General features: G+C 33.7%; 1 protein-coding gene across 7 annotated transcripts in view; it reads right to left on the reverse strand.

Moving 5' to 3' along the window:
• The window catches only part of BRAF (B-Raf proto-oncogene, serine/threonine kinase), a 147117-nt gene that overhangs the window by 41850 nt on the left and 87304 nt on the right, over positions 1-17963 (reverse strand). For 4 of the 7 annotated variants that reach the window (XM_069462732.1, XM_069462729.1, XM_069462728.1 and 1 more), the window contains 7 exons: positions 17683-17802; positions 12777-12936; positions 9726-9762; positions 5851-5987; positions 4823-4940; positions 1957-2041; positions 886-1062 (listed from right to left, as the gene is read on the reverse strand). In XM_069462732.1, coding sequence (XP_069318833.1) covers positions 886-1062; positions 1957-2041; positions 4823-4940; positions 5851-5987; positions 9726-9762; positions 12777-12936; positions 17683-17802 — 834 coding nt within the window. Of the gene's footprint in view, positions 1-885; positions 1063-1956; positions 2042-4822; positions 4941-5850; positions 5988-8216; positions 8337-9725; positions 9763-12776; positions 12937-17682; positions 17803-17963 lie in introns of all 7 variants that reach the window. The other 3 variants (XM_069462726.1, XM_069462730.1, XM_069462731.1) reach the window with 3 other exon arrangements.

The raw sequence follows: 17963 nt of genomic DNA on the forward strand, positions 1-17963 counted from the left end.
TGAGTTAAATACCTTTGCTGCCACTTATTAAATGTGTGGCCTTAGACAAATCACTTAAAAGCCTCAGTTATCTGTAAAAAGAAAATAAAAATGTCTTTTATAATATTATAAAAATTAAGTATGTATGTGAAAGTGATTTATATACTATAAAATATTAAATTAAGATCATACCTATTTTTAAACTACTCACAGAGCTTTCAGATTTATATTTTATTGAGTTTATAATTTTCATCTAAGTGCTTTCAAAATTTATTTAATTTTACCCTTTGATTTACCTGTTCATTTGCACTTAAGGGTTGTACACAAAACTTATCCTTCGAAGTCAGTTCCCCATTTTAGCCTATGATAAGTTTTAGAAAATAACTCTTTTATCTTTTAAATCACATAGCAAAATTCCATAGATATGAACAACTCAACTTGAAATCCTGAAAAAGGATCAGAATGTATATTTTCATTTAAACTTTATTAACTGACCATCTTGCAACAGAAAATATGGGCATATAGAGAAAATGATTTTAAAAGGATAACTAATTAATAATCATTTTTCATATTTCAACAACTGTTACTGACTTTTTAGTGGGTTTTGTTTTTGTCTGTTTTTATTTTCTAAATCTTTATTGCTTAGCAAAACATTGAGTACTAAATATAACTTTGCAGTCATATTTATTATCAAATACTTGATATACATGATATGTATTTTAAAGACTGTACTAGAGAAAGACATTTGTTTTTTTAGTATCATATTAGCCATTAGTTAGTGTCTTTATCCTGTTAGACAGTAATTTAAAATGCAATCCAAAGAATATCAGCCAAAGCCTTAAAAGAAAAAAATCCTCAATGGTCTTCAAAAGTAATTTATAAGAGATTTAACAGAATGTAACTTACTCCATGCCCTGTGCAGTCTGCCGTGCAATATCTATAAGTTTGATCATCTCAAATTTGGTCTCAATGATGTGGAGATGGTGATATAAGCTGGAGCCCTCACACCACTGGGTAACAATAGCCAGTTGTGGCTTTGTGGAATAGCCCATGAAGAGTAGGATATTCACATGTCGTGTTTTCCTGTAAAAAGAAATGTGACAGTAAATATTGACAAACTTTAGCAATTTCTTAAAAAAGTGAGAGAAAGCAGTCTACCTATCAGTAAGATGTCAGAAAAAGGTATTAACCACAAAAAAGCAATAGAAGGATGAATTTAGAAGAAACTGGAAATTGTCTGGTCTAACCTCCTACCTTATTCAGAAATGCCTTTTTAAATATATCTGACAGGCAACTATAGATTGCTTAAATACCTTCAATTATGGGAAGCTCATCACTGAGTATGTAGCTAACCCCTACCTCTCTGTTTAAGTGGTTCTAATATTAGAAAGTTTTTCTTGTGTTGAGACAGAGTCATTTTCCCACAATTTCCACCACTAGCCTCCCTATTCTACTCTCTGGAATAACTTTTTTTTTTTTGCTCTCTGGAATAACTTTGCACCGTATTGAACATAATAGCCTTCCCTGGACTAAATATCCTCAGTTCTATTGACTATTTTTCTCCTAAATTATAATCTTAGAATCTTCCCAATTTAGGTGGTCTTCCCTTGGACAAACTCTAGTTTGTCAATTTTCCTCAAGTCCCAGGGCCCAGGACTACATACAATCTCTAAATGTGTTCTAATAAGCTTAAAATTTTAAGAGTATTCTTTCCATAAGTAGAACTATTATTTTATATGATCAGAATACTATATTTCCATTAATTCAGTATAGGATTAAGTCTTCTACAGCATGTACTATATAATATTACATACCACTTAATATAGTTAAAGATAAAATACACTCAAATATACTCTATTTCTACATATTTATCCATTTTGAGTAAATCTGTAAAGCTAACAGTAGCTACTACTGCAAAACAGGAGCCAATGAAAATAGCTTCTTTCTTATAGAAAACAGTAATTCACACAAGCTCACCTGAGTACTCCTACTTCATTTTTGAAGGCTTGTAACTGCTGAGGTGTAGGTGCTGTCACATTCAACATTTTCACTGCCACATCACCTAAAAGGTAATTGTCATTCCAAATGTCATTCCAATGATGTATTTATTTATCTGTTTTTAGAGGCAGGGTCTTCGCTCTGTCACCCCGGCTAGAGTGCAGTGGTACAATCATAGCTCACTGTAACCTCGAACTCCTGGGCTCAAGAGATCTACCGCCTCAGCCTCCCAAGCAGCTGGGACTACACACACGTACCACCATGCTTAGCTATTTAAAAAATTTTTTTTGTAGAGACAGAGTCTTGCTATGATGCCCAGGCTGGTCTTGAACTCCTGGCCTCATGCAATCCTCCCACCTCGGTCTCCCATTGATCACAGATGTGTTCATTTTGTGAGATTTCAGCTACTTGTTCACTTATGAGCACTTTTTTATACAGGTTGAGTATCCCTTATGTGAAATGTTTGGGACCAGAGGGTTTCAAATTTCAGATTTTTTTGGATTTTAGACTAATACACATTATATTACGTAGCAGTCCAGCATCCTTAATCTGAACATCTGAAATCTTCTAATGAGCATTTCCTTTGAGTGTCATGTTCAAAAAGTTTCAGATTTTGGATTTTAGATGTTTGGATCAAAGATATTCAACCTCTATATGTATGATATTTCAATAAAAAGTTAAATAATCTTACTGATTTTTCCTAATTATCAAAGTAATACAGTGCTCATTCTATCATCTGTACCATATGATACTGTATACCACTTAAAACAAAATGTTTAAAAACATTTTGAAAGCATAAAAAAACTTCCCATAATCATGTCACTCAAAAATGACATTATAGGCCGGGCGCGGTGGCTCACGCCTGTAATCCTAGCACTCTGGGAGGCCGAGGTGGGCGGATTGTTTGAGCTCAGGAGTTCGAGACCAGCCTGAGCAAGAGCGAGACCCCATCTCTACTAAAAATAGAAAGAAATTACATGGACAGCTAAAAATATATATAGAAAAAATTAGCCGGGCATAGTGGCGCATGCCTGTAGTCCCAGCTACTCGGGAGGCTGAGACAGGAGGATCGCTTGAGCTCAGGAGTTTAAGGTTGCTGTGAGCTAGGCTGACGCCACGGCACTCACTCTAGCCTGGGCAACAGAGAGAGACTCTGTCTCAAAAAAAAAAAAAAAAAAAAAAATGACATTATATTGATGATGTATATCTTAGGAGGCTTCTATATGTATGCAATGTTAATATTTATGAATACATATGAAAAGATAACCTAAGGAGGTATATACTATACAGCCATTTAAAAAATCGTTATAGATATTTTTATGACTTCTATAATATGGGGTATTAATACATACTGCTTTGTAAAATTTAATATAGCAAAGACATTTTTCCATATAAATAAATGTAGCTATACTATACCATTTTAACTCCTATATAAACCTATAAGGAGATATCAATTTATCTAAGCCTCTATTAATGGACATATAATTTTCCATTAATATTAAATTTCTGATGATAGGCCGGGCGCGGTGGCTCACGCCTGTAATCCTAGCACTCTGGGAGGCCAAGGCGGGTGGATAGCTCCAGGTCAGGAGTTCGAGACTAGCCTGAGCAAGAGCGAGACCCCGTCTCTACTAAAAATAGAAAGAAATTATCTGGCCAACTAAAATATATATAGAAAAAATTAGCTGGGCATGGTGGCACATGCCTGTAGTCCCAGCTACCCGGGAGGCTGAGGCAGTAGGATCGCTTAAGCCCAGGAGTTTGAGGTTGCTGTGAGCTAGGCTGATGCCATGGCACTCACTCTAGCCTGGGCAACAGAGCGAGACTCTGTCTCAAAAAAAAAAAAAAAAAAAAATCTCTGATGAAAATACCTATGTGTTCATTCTTGTCCAATTACTTCCTCAGGATAAAGTCCTATAATTGGAATTGTTGGCTCAATAGACACATTGTCAAACTGTCCTCAAGAAAGTTTACACCGGCCGGGCGCGGTGGCTCACGCCTGTAATTCTAGCACTCTGGGAGGCCGAGGTGGGCGGATCATTTGAGCTCAGGAGTTCGAGACCAGCCTGAGCAAGAGCGAGACCCCATCTCTACTAAAAATAGAAAGAAATTATATGGACAGCTAAAAATATATATAGAAAAAATTAGCCGGGCATGGTGGCGCATGCCTGTAGTCCCAGCTACTCGGGAGGCTGAGACAGGAGGATCGCTTGAGATCAGGAGTTTGAGGTTGCTGTGAGCTAGGCTGATGCCACGGCACTCTAGTCCAGGCAACAGAGTGAGACTCTGTCTCAAAAAAAAAAAAAAAAAAAAAAAAAAAAAAGAAAGTTTACACCAACTTATTTTCCCACCAGCAGCATCACAATTACAGCTCTAAATATGATCAATTTAAGAAAATCTTTGTCTAAATGAGGCACAAATGATTTCTATTTTTTGAACTTGCAATTATTTGATAACTAGTGAGGCCAAAGATTTTTTATATGTTTACTGGTTACCTCTATTTCTTCCTTTGGTAAGTACACTTTTAATATGCTTACCTGTGATTTATAATACAAATATATTATCAGCAGAAAGACTTCTAAGAGAAAAAAATCATTTTGGGGACTAGTTAACATAGAGGATATTCGTCTTTAAAAATAATTGCTATACTATAATAGGAGTCCTGGTTGCTGTGAACCCAGTTTTTATTTTCCATAATTTTTGTTAGAAACCTTTGGAGTCTTACATCTGATCAAAATAGCTTAATGATGCAAATAGTAAATACTCCTTTTGATTTTTTTAATAAGATTGTTAAACATACCCTATCATTATGACTTGTGACAAGATCACCACATTATATACATACCATGCCACTTTCCCTTGTAGACTGTTCCAAATGATCCAGATCCAATTCTTTGTCCCACTGTAATCTGCCCATCAGGAATCTCCCAGTCATCACTTGAATCCCGTCTACCAAGTGTTTTCTTGATAAAAATAGTATAAAAAGTCAAGCCAAACCAAACAGAAAAGGAAAACTTTATATTTCACACTGAGTATATTACCCTATGCCTGAGAGGTACTTAATTTATGAAGAGAATAAGATCTTTTTTTAAAAAAACACTCTGGTGGAGTAATAGTTAAAAGTATGACTCTTAAAATATAAAACTTAAATTTAAGATTGAAGTCGATATTAGGATGGAAATAATTAATTAAAAATAGAAATTATTTATAGCGTATGTACAGAATTATTAAAATCTGTAAAATAATACAGCTTTTGTCATTTGGAGGACTACAAGGGACAAGTACTTTATATGTGTGACTGGTTTTGGCTCCAAATCACAAAAATTTAAATTAACATATTATGGCAACTACTCTTTTCTAGTCAGCACTAAACTTCCTCATATATCTTATCTAAGTTTCTCAAAAAAATAATCTCTCTACATAATTACTATAGTAAGGTAATGGACACACCTATCCAACATATACTACTGCTAAAATTATTAGATTTAATACAGATTCATTTTGCAGCAGAAAGTTAATTTTTCAAATAGGGAAGAATGTCCCTTGATAGATATTTGAATTTTGGACCAGCCTTTAGAATGTATACGCTAATCATGCTTTCTAAATACTAGCTTACTCTCTTTTTCCTTATTTTAGAAACAGAACACTATTGTTACTCTTCCAAAACTGCCTTTTACTAAATTATATTAGAGATAGGAGCAAAATTCAGTGTTGTGGGAAAATGCTTTAAGCAAAAAGCTATCAGCTCTTAAATTTATTTGATTATGGGAATTCTGTGTCATATAAGGACATGATATATTTAAAAGGTGACACATTTGGCTATGACTTATAAAAAGAAAGAACTTGGAAAAAAAAGATATCATACACTCTTACCATTCGATTCCTGTCTTCTGAGGATGAAGATGACTTCCTTTCCCGCTGAGGTCCTGGAGATTTCTGTAAGGCTTTCACATTAGTGAGTGAGCCAGGTAATGAGGCAGGGGGTGTGGCAGATAAACCTGTGGTGGATCCTAAATTAGTGAAAGGAAAAATGTCTCCATTAAGGAAGAGCAAACATGTTAATTTATTAGGGGGCAGAGGGTGGGGGAAATTTAGACTTATTTTAAATATGTTCTGCATGTTCAAATACAGATCTTTTGGAAAGAACAGGCCAAAAAGGGGCCTCATTTGGTGATTAGTACTATAATTTCTTTCCGTTTTCTGGCCACTTTAATGACCTTTAAGGTATCTGATGATAAAGATATAATTTGTTTACTGGTACAAAGTCTAGAAGAAAAACAATTTCTCTAAAACAAGAGACAAGTACTAAAAAATACTCGCAAGTTTCTGTTTCTTTGATTAAAAGAAAAAATCAAAAAGCAAAATTTAAAAGCCTACATAATAAATAAACTTTTAATTATTTTACATTACCTCAATAGCCAGTCAATATAAAAAAAGATGGAAACCCTAAATGGAAATATTTTCTAATATTGGCCTCAATGTTGAAAATATCTAGCTCTTTCATATTGGTCACTAATATAAAATTAAATTAGTTTAGGAATTAAGTCTATATTTATGCTCTATACTTAAGAGATACTGGTCAGGGTCATTGGTTCCTGGAGGCTTGTTACACTAAATAAAGATTATTTGTTACCAACATAAAATTAATGTAAACAAAGCCAGGCGGGTTCTCAAGGCTTTCTGAAAAATCTCTGCCTTTTTAGTGAGAGCTAAGTGTCAGCTACCTAACTACAAATGCAAATAGTCTATGAGCCAAGTGAGCCTGAGGGTACACTCTTTGGAAGTGGGCTCAGTGGCAGGGTTGCATACCTTTCTTATGGGCACTTGTTCAAATGCTGACTCAGTGGCAAACATCCTAAGTTCCCTGGATGACCTGGTTCAGACAGGGTCAGGATAATGACTTGTAAGTGGGGCCTGAGTATAGCTGCATAGGACTGACATGTCCAGGTAGTATTTCACACACAGAACAAAAAGACCTCAAGAAAATGATTTTTTAAAAAATGATTACTATTCTTGGGGGGAGAAAGAGCCACTATCTTTCGAAGAACAAGAATACTAATGACAACATTTAAATGTAAAATCTGGGTAAAAATTTTATGATTACTACATCATGCTATATCATCATGTGGAATTTCTATGATCTCATATATAATTTTCTAAAAGAAAATGGTATCCAGAATGTCTATTAACTAGAGCACAATCCATTTTCTACCTTTCATTGCTAATTTTCAATATTATAAAGCCTTAATTGCTTGACGAGGCTTCACAGTTCTGATTTAAGTGCTGTGTTATATATGACTTGGCTTAATTATGTTACTCACTACTGCATGACTTCCATCCCATTTTATGGATTTTCTGAGAATCACCTGGACTGAGAGAGCAAGAACCTAAAGCACCATTACTACATTCAGAGTAAGTAACAGATGCTAATTAGCAAGAGTCACTAAATATAACTCTTTAAAAATTTATAGCAAGACATCTCTCTCAATTTTGACTTAAATTTTTAAAAATCATTTTAACCACTAATTAAAGTATGGTAAGATGAAATGGGAGAATGAAATTATACTGTGAATTTTTCCCTCATATTAGGGCATAATTAAAAGTATAAATTCTCAAATTTTCTTAAGTATGTTGAAATATCCAAAACATACTATAAATCTTTTTTTTTTTTTTTTTTTTTTTTTTTACTGCTCCCTACCTTTGACATAAGATATATACATCCCACATTACAGGGAGAAAAAAACCCCAAAACACTGCTGATATTATAGAATCTCAAAAAAGCCAAAAACCTAATAAAATCTCATAATTGAAGTTTCTATTTACATTTTTTCTTAAAAACCACAAAAATTATTACCAAATACTAACAGTCATCAAGGTTATCACCTAAATGTGTTAAAATAAAAAGGAATCCAGATTGAAGACCTCCCCCCCACCTTATTTATTCCCCCCCACTGAGTTTAAGCTATCAAGACTAAGAAGTAATAACAAAAAACAAGATGGAAATCTCAGCTCGGAATTTTCTTGCTTTTAAAAATTTATGACAGACAGCATACAGAAAGCTTGTGGTAGTGAGTATGTGTGAAAAGCACATTCAGAGCATTCCAGCCAGGCCAAGCAGAAATTTAGTACGAAAACTCTCACACTTACAAACACACGCTGTGAGGGTGAGGCACAAACAGCATCTGTAGTTTTATATTTAGTTTACTTTGGGTGAAAACAAGAAAGAAGAGCCCAACTACCTCTGAACACTGGGCCAGGCTCAAAATCAAACACTATTTCACTGGGGACAGAATGTAGGAGGGGACTGGGAGTCCGGGATTGGTATTTCCGAAGACAGCGCATCAGCTGGTTCAAAGGGGCTGTTAGAAGAGAAAGAGAGGGGCAGGCAAACACAGGAAGACAGACACACAGAAGAAATGAAAGAAGTCATGGGGAATAAATAAGATGAATCGAAGCCTGCTTTACAAAATAATTCTGGACGTTCAAAAAAAATCTGCTGATTTTCATAAAAACCCAATGATTTTTTAAAAAGTGACTCACAAAAAAGGACAAGAAATGCCACTTGTTTTTAGGTACTAAGCAGGCTGTGTTTATCACTAAGTTAACTTTGTGATGCTAACATGATGGCAACATTTAAATGCTGGATGTATTGGGCAAAATTATCAAAAGCCACAGCTATTAAGACATATGAAAGTCAAACCGGCAGCAACATTAATAGGCAGGTTCATGAAATAACAAACAGGAAAAAAAACCTTGTATACTTATGTGTAATAGTCAATACTAAGTCCAGAGTATATAATGCAGGCTTATCATTATTTTGGTTACTTTGCAGGTGTACAGAAACATAACAAAAGATGGTTTATACAGTATTTACTGACTATAAAATATTTTTGAGTCTGGGCTTAGATATTTTGAAGATAAACAGTCACAGTGAAGAGATCAACTCTAAGCATGATAAGGAGTTATTACAGGTCTTCCTTGTTAGATAGAATTCAACTGAGAAGGCAAGTGCAGAGGACTACCTGGAAGAAAACTTCAAGATAGTCTCAAATACCATCTCTTGGAAAACATTATGTGGAGTAATTCTTACAAAAAGTATTTTTTTAACCAATGTTGTCTTATGTGCTAGAGTGAACACTAAATGAAAATTCTGTAAGAAATATCAATTCAATTTCTCATCTGCTTATTTTATTTACTAGACTAATAAGAAGGCAACCGGGCTTTTCTATTATGGGTCTGTTCTATAAAATGTACATTTCAAACACTTCTAGAAAACTGAAGGGAAGCGGTTGATAACACATGACAAACCAAGAAGCTGTAGCAGGCAACCCAAGGGATTCCCTCCAAGAATGATTTAGCAAAGTCACGTTTTATTTGATTCAAAGTTCAATCATTAAGTATCAGTGGAGGCCCTCAAAAGAAATTTAGCAACTCCAGCTTTGGAGATGGTTATAGAAATTAATAAATTGGGTAAGAATTAAGGATCTTTTTTGGTACAATATTTTAAAATTGCAGAGAGTACATTTAAGGCTTTCTTTTATGTTCTCTCATACTATCTACTCATGTTATGAATTAGTTAAAATTTTATTAGAAATAAATACTATACAAAAACAAAAAAAATTTTGGGTTTTCTCTACATATTTTTCTCTGTGTCTGTGTTTCATGAAAAAAAAGCAAGTATAAAGAAAAAAGCAGCAAAGCAATTGCATTTTTCCCTGAGTTTTTTTTAAACTGAAATCACTACTTACCTCCATCACCACGAAACCCTTGGTCTCTAATCAAGTCCTACAAATAAACAGTAATGTACATTTATTCAAAGCATATAGTAAGAAAGTAGTAATAACACTGAATTTACCAATATACGTTAATAGAAAGATTAATTAAAAATAATACCTGTTTTACAATTACTTCACAAAACAGAATATGAAATTAGCCAGTGAACATGATAAAAACTAAATTTTGAAGCACTTGCCAACCCAACCCTATATTGAAAGGACTGTTACTCCTGATCAAATGTGGAAATCCATTTCAGGCCATTCAAAACCAATGGTTCCTTCAATCCTTAAAAAAAAAATTCTACCGGTACATATAAAGAACCATAAAATTGTTCACATCCTTTGCCCTTTGATCCTCTAATTCCACTTCTGGGAATTTTTCCTAAGGAAATTAATTCAGAAGAAAAAATGATATGCACAAAGATGTTCAGTGCAGCATAATCCATCATACTAAAAAATTACAAATAATTATTTCCCTATGATAGGCATGTTGACATATTATGGCTAAAGAAAATTGTGGTGCATCAATTTAATGTATTATGCAGTTACCAAAACAATTAGGAAGCTTGAATCATGTGTATAGTATAATAAAAGAATACAATATTAAAGTACACTGATTACAATCATGAAAATATGGATGCATAAGGACACACTAGAAGGGAAAAAAGTCAAAACTGCTCAAATAAGGATTTTGTTAAAATTTTGTTTTTATTATTAAAATGTAGCTTTTTGCAACAATGTTAGTAGTGGGCAAGTCTCATAGGTAATACAATGTGGACCCTAATAGGAAAACTTGGATTAGTTTGTTTACTCAGTTTAACTTAAATATGAGGGATTGAATGGTCCTAAATGTCTCCAGAGTGGCTCTTTGTGTGGACCTGGGCACAGTGGCATGTGCCTATAGTACCAGTTACTTGGGAGGCTGAAGCACAATGATCACTCAAGCCCCGGAGTTAGAGGCCAGTTTGAGCAACATAGCGAGACCCTGTCTCTTTTTTCAAAAATGGCAACTGGCTCTTGAAAACAGACAACTTTTTGCTTATGGGCTACAACAAAGTGTAAATCCTTTACAGATGCATTTCTATCATGTTCAATGTATTATATAAAGCCTTCAATATTTTCTACATAATAATCAACAAATACCTACAAATAAAGTGCTAGATGTGGCTACCAATAAATATAAAAATCCTGGTGGTGTCACTAACTGTCTGTGTTCTTGAGAGCTTATAATTTCTTTGGAAGCAAGATGCACACACACGAAAATTAAATGACATAAGAATAAAACCTTAAGAATATAATTAAAAAGATGGCAAAATTTGTTGCTTAGTTAATTGCCAACTAAATGTTACAGGTGGTAAGATTTTAAGTGCTACACATAAATAATTATAAGACTTGATCACTGGTGAAGCATTCAAAGAAATGTCTCTGAGTTGGGCCCCTGAGCGATAGGCAGTGTAGAAAAGCAAAGCCAAGGGCCTTCTAGACAAGAAGGAACATCAAGAGTAAGGCTACATCCCTTTCCTTTTTGTTGCACCAGCTCTGAACTTCCCACAATTATGGATTGACTGAATTTGGCTTTCTCTACTCTTATAGCTAATACCAACAGAAACTTACATTTTTCAATCTATGTGTTCAATCAAATGTTTTCTCAAGGCTCCTTGACAATCTTTTCAATATGCCCAAAATAAAAGCTACCATTTTTGTTTCTACAAACCCTGTTCTTCCTTTTATATTTCCCATCTTAATGAATGGTACTGTCTATTTATCAGAAACCTGTTCTATAAGCCAAGTATCTATAAGCCAGAAACCTCGGCATTATCCTCTACCTCTCATCCTTTTCACTTCTCTCCTCTACTACTATACCGTTTAGTGGTTAAACACAAGAAAAAAAAAAAAAAAAGCCAGGTTTTAAGTCCCTTTCAATAATTTACCAGCTATGTAATTTTAGGTACATTTCTTAAAATGTAACCCAATTTTCTTAACAGTAAAATAAAGATACTAATAGTACTTAACCTATGAGCTTTAATGACAATGGAACAAGAAAATCCATGTAAAGCACTTAGCATAGTACCTGGTACATAGTAAGCAGCCATAAATAATAGCCATTTTCAATGTGATTCCTAAGACTCTTACAAGTAATTCATTAATTCATAGTCTCCCCCCAGTTCTCTCTTTCTCTCTCTCATTCAAGCCCAAGAGACCAGGAGAGCAATGGTAACAATCAGAGAAAAAAGGAAATAAGTCTAAAAGGATGCTAGTTTTGAAAGTAAAGATGAAGGTTATGATTTTGGACATAATGAAAACAGCCCTAACCTAGAAATATGGTTTGATTTCTTATTTCACAATCTCCTTATTTCTACAGTTCCCTCTCCTACTTGTTTCTACCTTTGCATTCAGATCTAACTAGGTAGAGGTGAATGAACCTTATTAGTTGAGGAAAACTCGTACGAGGAGAAGGGCACTTAAAATGAACCCAATAAAAATAGAGAAAAGTTTCATAGTAAAAAGTGGGAAGAAAGTCTGACTTGTGAATTTATCTTGAAAAATGAAATTAAAATTTATAATTATTTTGATTTTATATTTAATAAAATTTATAGTCCCAACTATACGCTAATTCTTAAACACAGAAAGAATCAAGTTTTTGTTGGTAATAATGCCAAAGTTATGATAGTACAAACTAAAATTCTTAAGTTCATATTTTTAGAAAAATTTTTAAAGGATTTTATCAATTTCCCCAATGGCCTCTATCAATCCTTTGATGTTTAAACCACTTTCATCTGAAGATAAGACTTTTACAGAGATGGTATCATAAGGAAAAAGTCACAATAATTCTATAATTTGGTACCAGTGAAGTATTTAATGTCATCAGAGAAGATAATGAACTTTTCTGATCTGTGATTGATAAGAAAACTATCACTTAAAGAAACTAATAAATGAAAGATGTCATTTATTTCTGATCTAAATTATAATTATAGCAGAAATAAAGATATCCACTTGCTAGTACTAGTGATGCTGGATACTTACATCAATATTAACAGGTTCTATTGTGTTTATATGCACATTGGGAGCTGATGAGGACCGGTCTCGTTGCCCGAATTGATTTCGATGATCTTCATCTGCTGGTCGGAAGGGCTGTGGAATTGGAATGGATTTTGAAGGAGACGGACTGGTGAGAATTTGGGGCCTGGAAAAATCAAGTCATTGGAAGATAAGATTCAGAGAAACTTTACAGACATAATAATATAAATATAAAAAAGGAAGATATAAAGATATACTTATTTTTATATTCCCAAAATATTTAAAATAAAACATTAAAAATCTATCAGCTTTAAAAAGTATTAATTTAAAAAACTAATATCTACCTACAACTAATGCTGCCAAAGCTCAAGCAGACTCTCCAGGAACTACCAATGATAAGAACACTGATTCTTATCCAGAAAACTCCAGGGAAATCTACAAATAGCTAGAAATTACCTGTAGTTAATCATCTGAAGAAGTTCTTATCTTTTAAAGTATACAAAAATATGCTCTAAGTAGAGACTGACTGAATAAAATCTGCCATTTTTTTAACTTTGCCATTTCTTGATATCTGAAGTTACTAAAATGAAAATTTTATTAGGAAGTTATATATATTTTGAGAATATATGCATATGTATACTTAAGGACCTGAATGATGTACCTGTTGCTTTACACTAGAGTTGAATGAAAATCCTGAACAATATCAAAAGATCATTTCCAAGTTCAGAAGATGATCCTCCTAGTGTCAGTATGGCTCATATTTTGAAATTTTTATCACGTCCAATTATTGAAACCAGAGACACAAAAGAATCATATATTAAACATTAAAGCAAATATTTAAAAAAAATTGCTTTTTGAATAGGAAAGTCTATGGTCTCTCATCAGCTCTAAAATGAACCTTGTACTCACAGAAACTAAAATTTTGAGAATAGACTGGAAGCACCTGTAAGGAGTCTATCCCCTCAGAAAGGATATCCTAGGGAGCAGGGACATTGAGTATAATTTGATAGATAAGGTATGCCTATCTCACTGAGCTCCATCAGGACCAATGAATGACTCAGCACTAATAAACTCTCTTCACATACTGATTATCATTCCACCCCATCTTACTCAAACTCTTTAATTATATTACTATAATTAGCATTATTAAGCAGCTATTAGACATGGCCAGAAAGATAATGTTGAGGGACTAAAAAGACATTTTTTTTGTAAGAGGAGAGAGTTTGAAGAGGAATGGGAAAAAATATATTAGGAAAGGAATGGATAAAGGTTTGAAGAGCAAAGTTAAGCGAAACAGTGACTAAAACCCTTTGAATAGAGCATGTCAGAATCTGAACCATACCACTTTACAGTTTTACTTCTTTGAAGCACATTATTAAGGACAGGGAAAGAAATTTTGACTTTATGTGTTCATATTAACCACACGAATCAATTTTGAATGGATATGCAAATAATAAAATATTAAGTACTTTTAAAAATTGATGACACAGACCTTTAGGAAAACTAGCACATTCTACCTGTGTCCTCTTTCTCCTTTCTGGTTATTGAAAAATTTTTAGTTTGTGACAAAGTTGTCTTTATTTTTGCTTTAGGCAGCCAGAGCAATATGTATGCCCTTTGATAAGAAATTTTGGGAGCAGGTAAAAGAATGTAAAAATGATATTAGTTAATAAAAAAGCTTGGAAAGGGTACTTATTAGAAAACCATTTATAGGATGACTTAAAGTCTCAAGGCAATAGCATACTTCAAGTCTTAAAACTGGAAAAAGCCTGAATTAACTAGCCCTGTACAGGATAATCTAATATAGTAATTGATCTGAGAGCCAGGTGCCATGGCTTATGCCTATAGTCCCAGCTACTCAGGAGGCTGAGGAGGGAGGATGGCTGGAGCCCAGGAATTTAAGGCTGCAGTGAACTATAATCTGTTGTACGCAGAAATGGCAGTAAGTCATTCCTATAACCTACTGAGTTAGGAATATGACAGAAACATGTAGAGGATAACAAATCAGAAATGTGTATGCAAAGGACATTGGTCCAAAAGCAAGAAAAACAAAAACCTGATTTAATCTGATAAACTTCATTATCATATCTAAAGAAAAGAATGCATATATTAGAAAATGAGGATATCTGCCTATTACACAAAATCAGAGAGACTAAGTTTGGCAGTTGGTATCTAATACTACCTGGAAGGAAGGTATGCCTTGGTCGCAAAGTCAACTTGTTTAGCTTTGAGGGCAAGTATAGCAGAACACTTCAAGTTATCATATCCTGATGTAATTAAATATCTGAACCATATACTAATTCCATGCTTAACAAAAACAATCTTCTGATTATAATTTAGTTTTCCATAAATATCTTATGAAAGAGGAGTAAGTGCTGGCCCACCCAACAGAAGAAGTCTGATTAATACAACAGCTGTATTTCTCACTGAAAAGAATTACCTGGTATTTTGATTTAGTCTTTTATGATTTTTATAAATGTAAACCAGTATATCCCTAACTCTCATCATTTCTGAGAACTGATAAAATTGAGTTTCCATACTGGGAAATCTTTCCCTGGACCAATGTAATTTATACCCCCTAAGTATACTGGCAGTCAGTAAACTGGCTTTCTTTTGATACCTTTATCTATTCTGCTGCAAACCTATTTAAAGCAGTACCAAATTAAAAATAAAAAGAATTTTAGCTCTAACACCCTTCAGCAAACTCCAGTTATGATTTCATTCTTAATCTAGAATATTTAAAAGTTTTGAAGCCAAGTGACTACTTCTGTTCAGTGATATGCAAATCTTAAACGCTGACCTTTCATAAATTTTTATATTCTATGGTATTTTTTAAAAGTAGAAAAGGCAGTATCTCCCATTTTGTATTCAAAACTGGACAATGTGTCACTTCTCCAATATTTCTTGGCTACATCATCATCCTTGCTTGAGACCATTATAATTATTATCAGGACTAACAACGAAATGCAAGGAATTTTGATATTGAACAGATTAGCTTCCATCTTTACAGAAGCAACATATACACTAGTGACATAAAAGCACCAGGAAAATGATTTATAGAAAAATTTAAACATCTTATCATTTGCTCAAGACCAGAATCTATTTCAGTTTAGTTATGAATAAAATACTCATGGCACAGGCAAATGGTGTCTTAATTTTAAGACAGCATTCCTTCACCGGAAGGCAAAATGTCCTGGATCGATACCATTATAAACCTTCAAAGAGGCCAAGCTAATTTCATTATGGTGTTCTGTAACTCTGCTCACAGAATTGGGGCCTGCCATGAGAAATGCATCATGGTCTATAGAATCTGTCAGGAGAAAATATCATAGCCAAGAGATTAATTAAAAACCAAAAAGAAACAATAAGAACATTTTTATTTGATCGTCTAAAAAACACACAGCTGCATACAACTAATGATAGAGCCAGTAGGAATAAAATGACTCCACCAGAGTAGATAACTATTATAACCTGACAAAAAACATAATGGCTGCATTTTTCTAGTGTTCCAAATAGATAAATACACCCACTCCTTAATACAAAATTCTTTTGCTAAATTTTCTAACTATGAAACCTCCAGAAAGGTTGGCTTTGTAAAAATTATAGGTCTATTAGTAGTGCCAACTTATTTTTTTTAGTCCCTCTAGGTAGCAGTCTAAAGAAATAGCATTATATTGTGAAGAGTGGGAGGAAGCAGGGTTAAAACTGACAACAACTATTTCTGATGTTCACTAAATATCTCAGGAATATTCTAGAACAGAATGCTATATGGGGACTTTTTTTTTAACCTTATGCTTCCAGATATAGCATAAATAATGCCATCTCAAATCCAATAAGGAAAGATCTGTGTGAGAAATGTTCCACAGCAAACTAGTATCAACTTAACTCATCAGTATCATGTTTTCCTTTTGTTTCCCTATTATGAAATTTAAGTATATGATGTCTTTGTGTTGTTTTTGAAGTCATTTCTTGGCTTTATCCCCCACAACTGATTAATAATACTATTAATTTTTTTCTTTTACACTTTATAAATATCCATCTATTTTCCAGACTGCTACCACTCTAATTCAAGTCTTCATTGCCTCTCAGTCTTCATTACCAACAGCATCCTAGCTTGCCTTTCTTCATCCTAAACTTTTCTCTGCCACTTCATCCATAATTTTACTGCTAGGTGATTCTTTCTTTAAAACCATTTTCATCAGGTTAGTAATCTGCTTAAAAACCTTTAATTCTTTGTCTTTCCTCTTTTGTCAAGCCTAAAATTCCAGCCTGAATTCCCAGACTCTCCATAATCTGGTCTTACACATGGGACTTCTCAACTTAGATAAGCCTTTCTTCACTAGCTCCTAAATCTACCATCCTCATTTCCTTTATTTATACTGTTTCTCCATCTACTCCCACCACCAGGCTTTTATTCCCTAGGCTCATACAGATTTTAGTAATTCTTTAAAGTCCAGTTCAAATCCCATCTTCTTTGTTAAGTTTTTCTGAGCACTTATTCTCCCTTCTCCTGAAAACATGTAAACATTTATGTACTCATCACATAGTTTAATATACTCCATCGAAATAGTGGATTATAATTATATACTGTTTTAAATTATTTGTCATTGTCTCATATGTTAATGTTTCCATAAATGGAAGACATATACTTCTATATCTAATATTACACCTAATTAAATGATGAAAACAAGGCGGGGACTCAAAAATATTTGTGGCTTGATTTTTTTCATGATTGATCCTGAAACATCTGTACCAAATGTATGTATATGTCTGACTATTTGTGATAAAATGAGTTATTTGGGAAAAAATCCTTAATTTAACAATTCAAATGTTGGAAAGATTTAAAATTAACCAAAAGAGCCAAAAGAAAGCAGTTCAATAACGTCATTGAAGGGCAGGAGTCAAATCATACCCAATAGAATCTGAGGGGGGTGCAGAAGGGGATGATCCAGATGTAAGGGCAGTCTCTGCTAAGGAGGCCTCTTCCTGTGGTATTGGGTGGTGTTCAAAGAACTTGGAGACAAACAGCAAACTGTGAGGCGAAACAAAACAAAACAAAACAAACCTAACTTGTGCAAAACCCAGAAGCTTCATACACCAGCATACACAGTTAACAGAAAAATTGAAGACCAAATTCCATTTTCAGAAACAACTGGTAAAATTTAACTAGTTATATTTTTGTCCAAAGGCTTA

Source organism: Eulemur rufifrons, chromosome 29 (assembly GCF_041146395.1).
Source record: "Eulemur rufifrons isolate Redbay chromosome 29, OSU_ERuf_1, whole genome shotgun sequence".
NCBI lineage: Eukaryota > Metazoa > Chordata > Mammalia > Primates > Lemuridae > Eulemur > Eulemur rufifrons.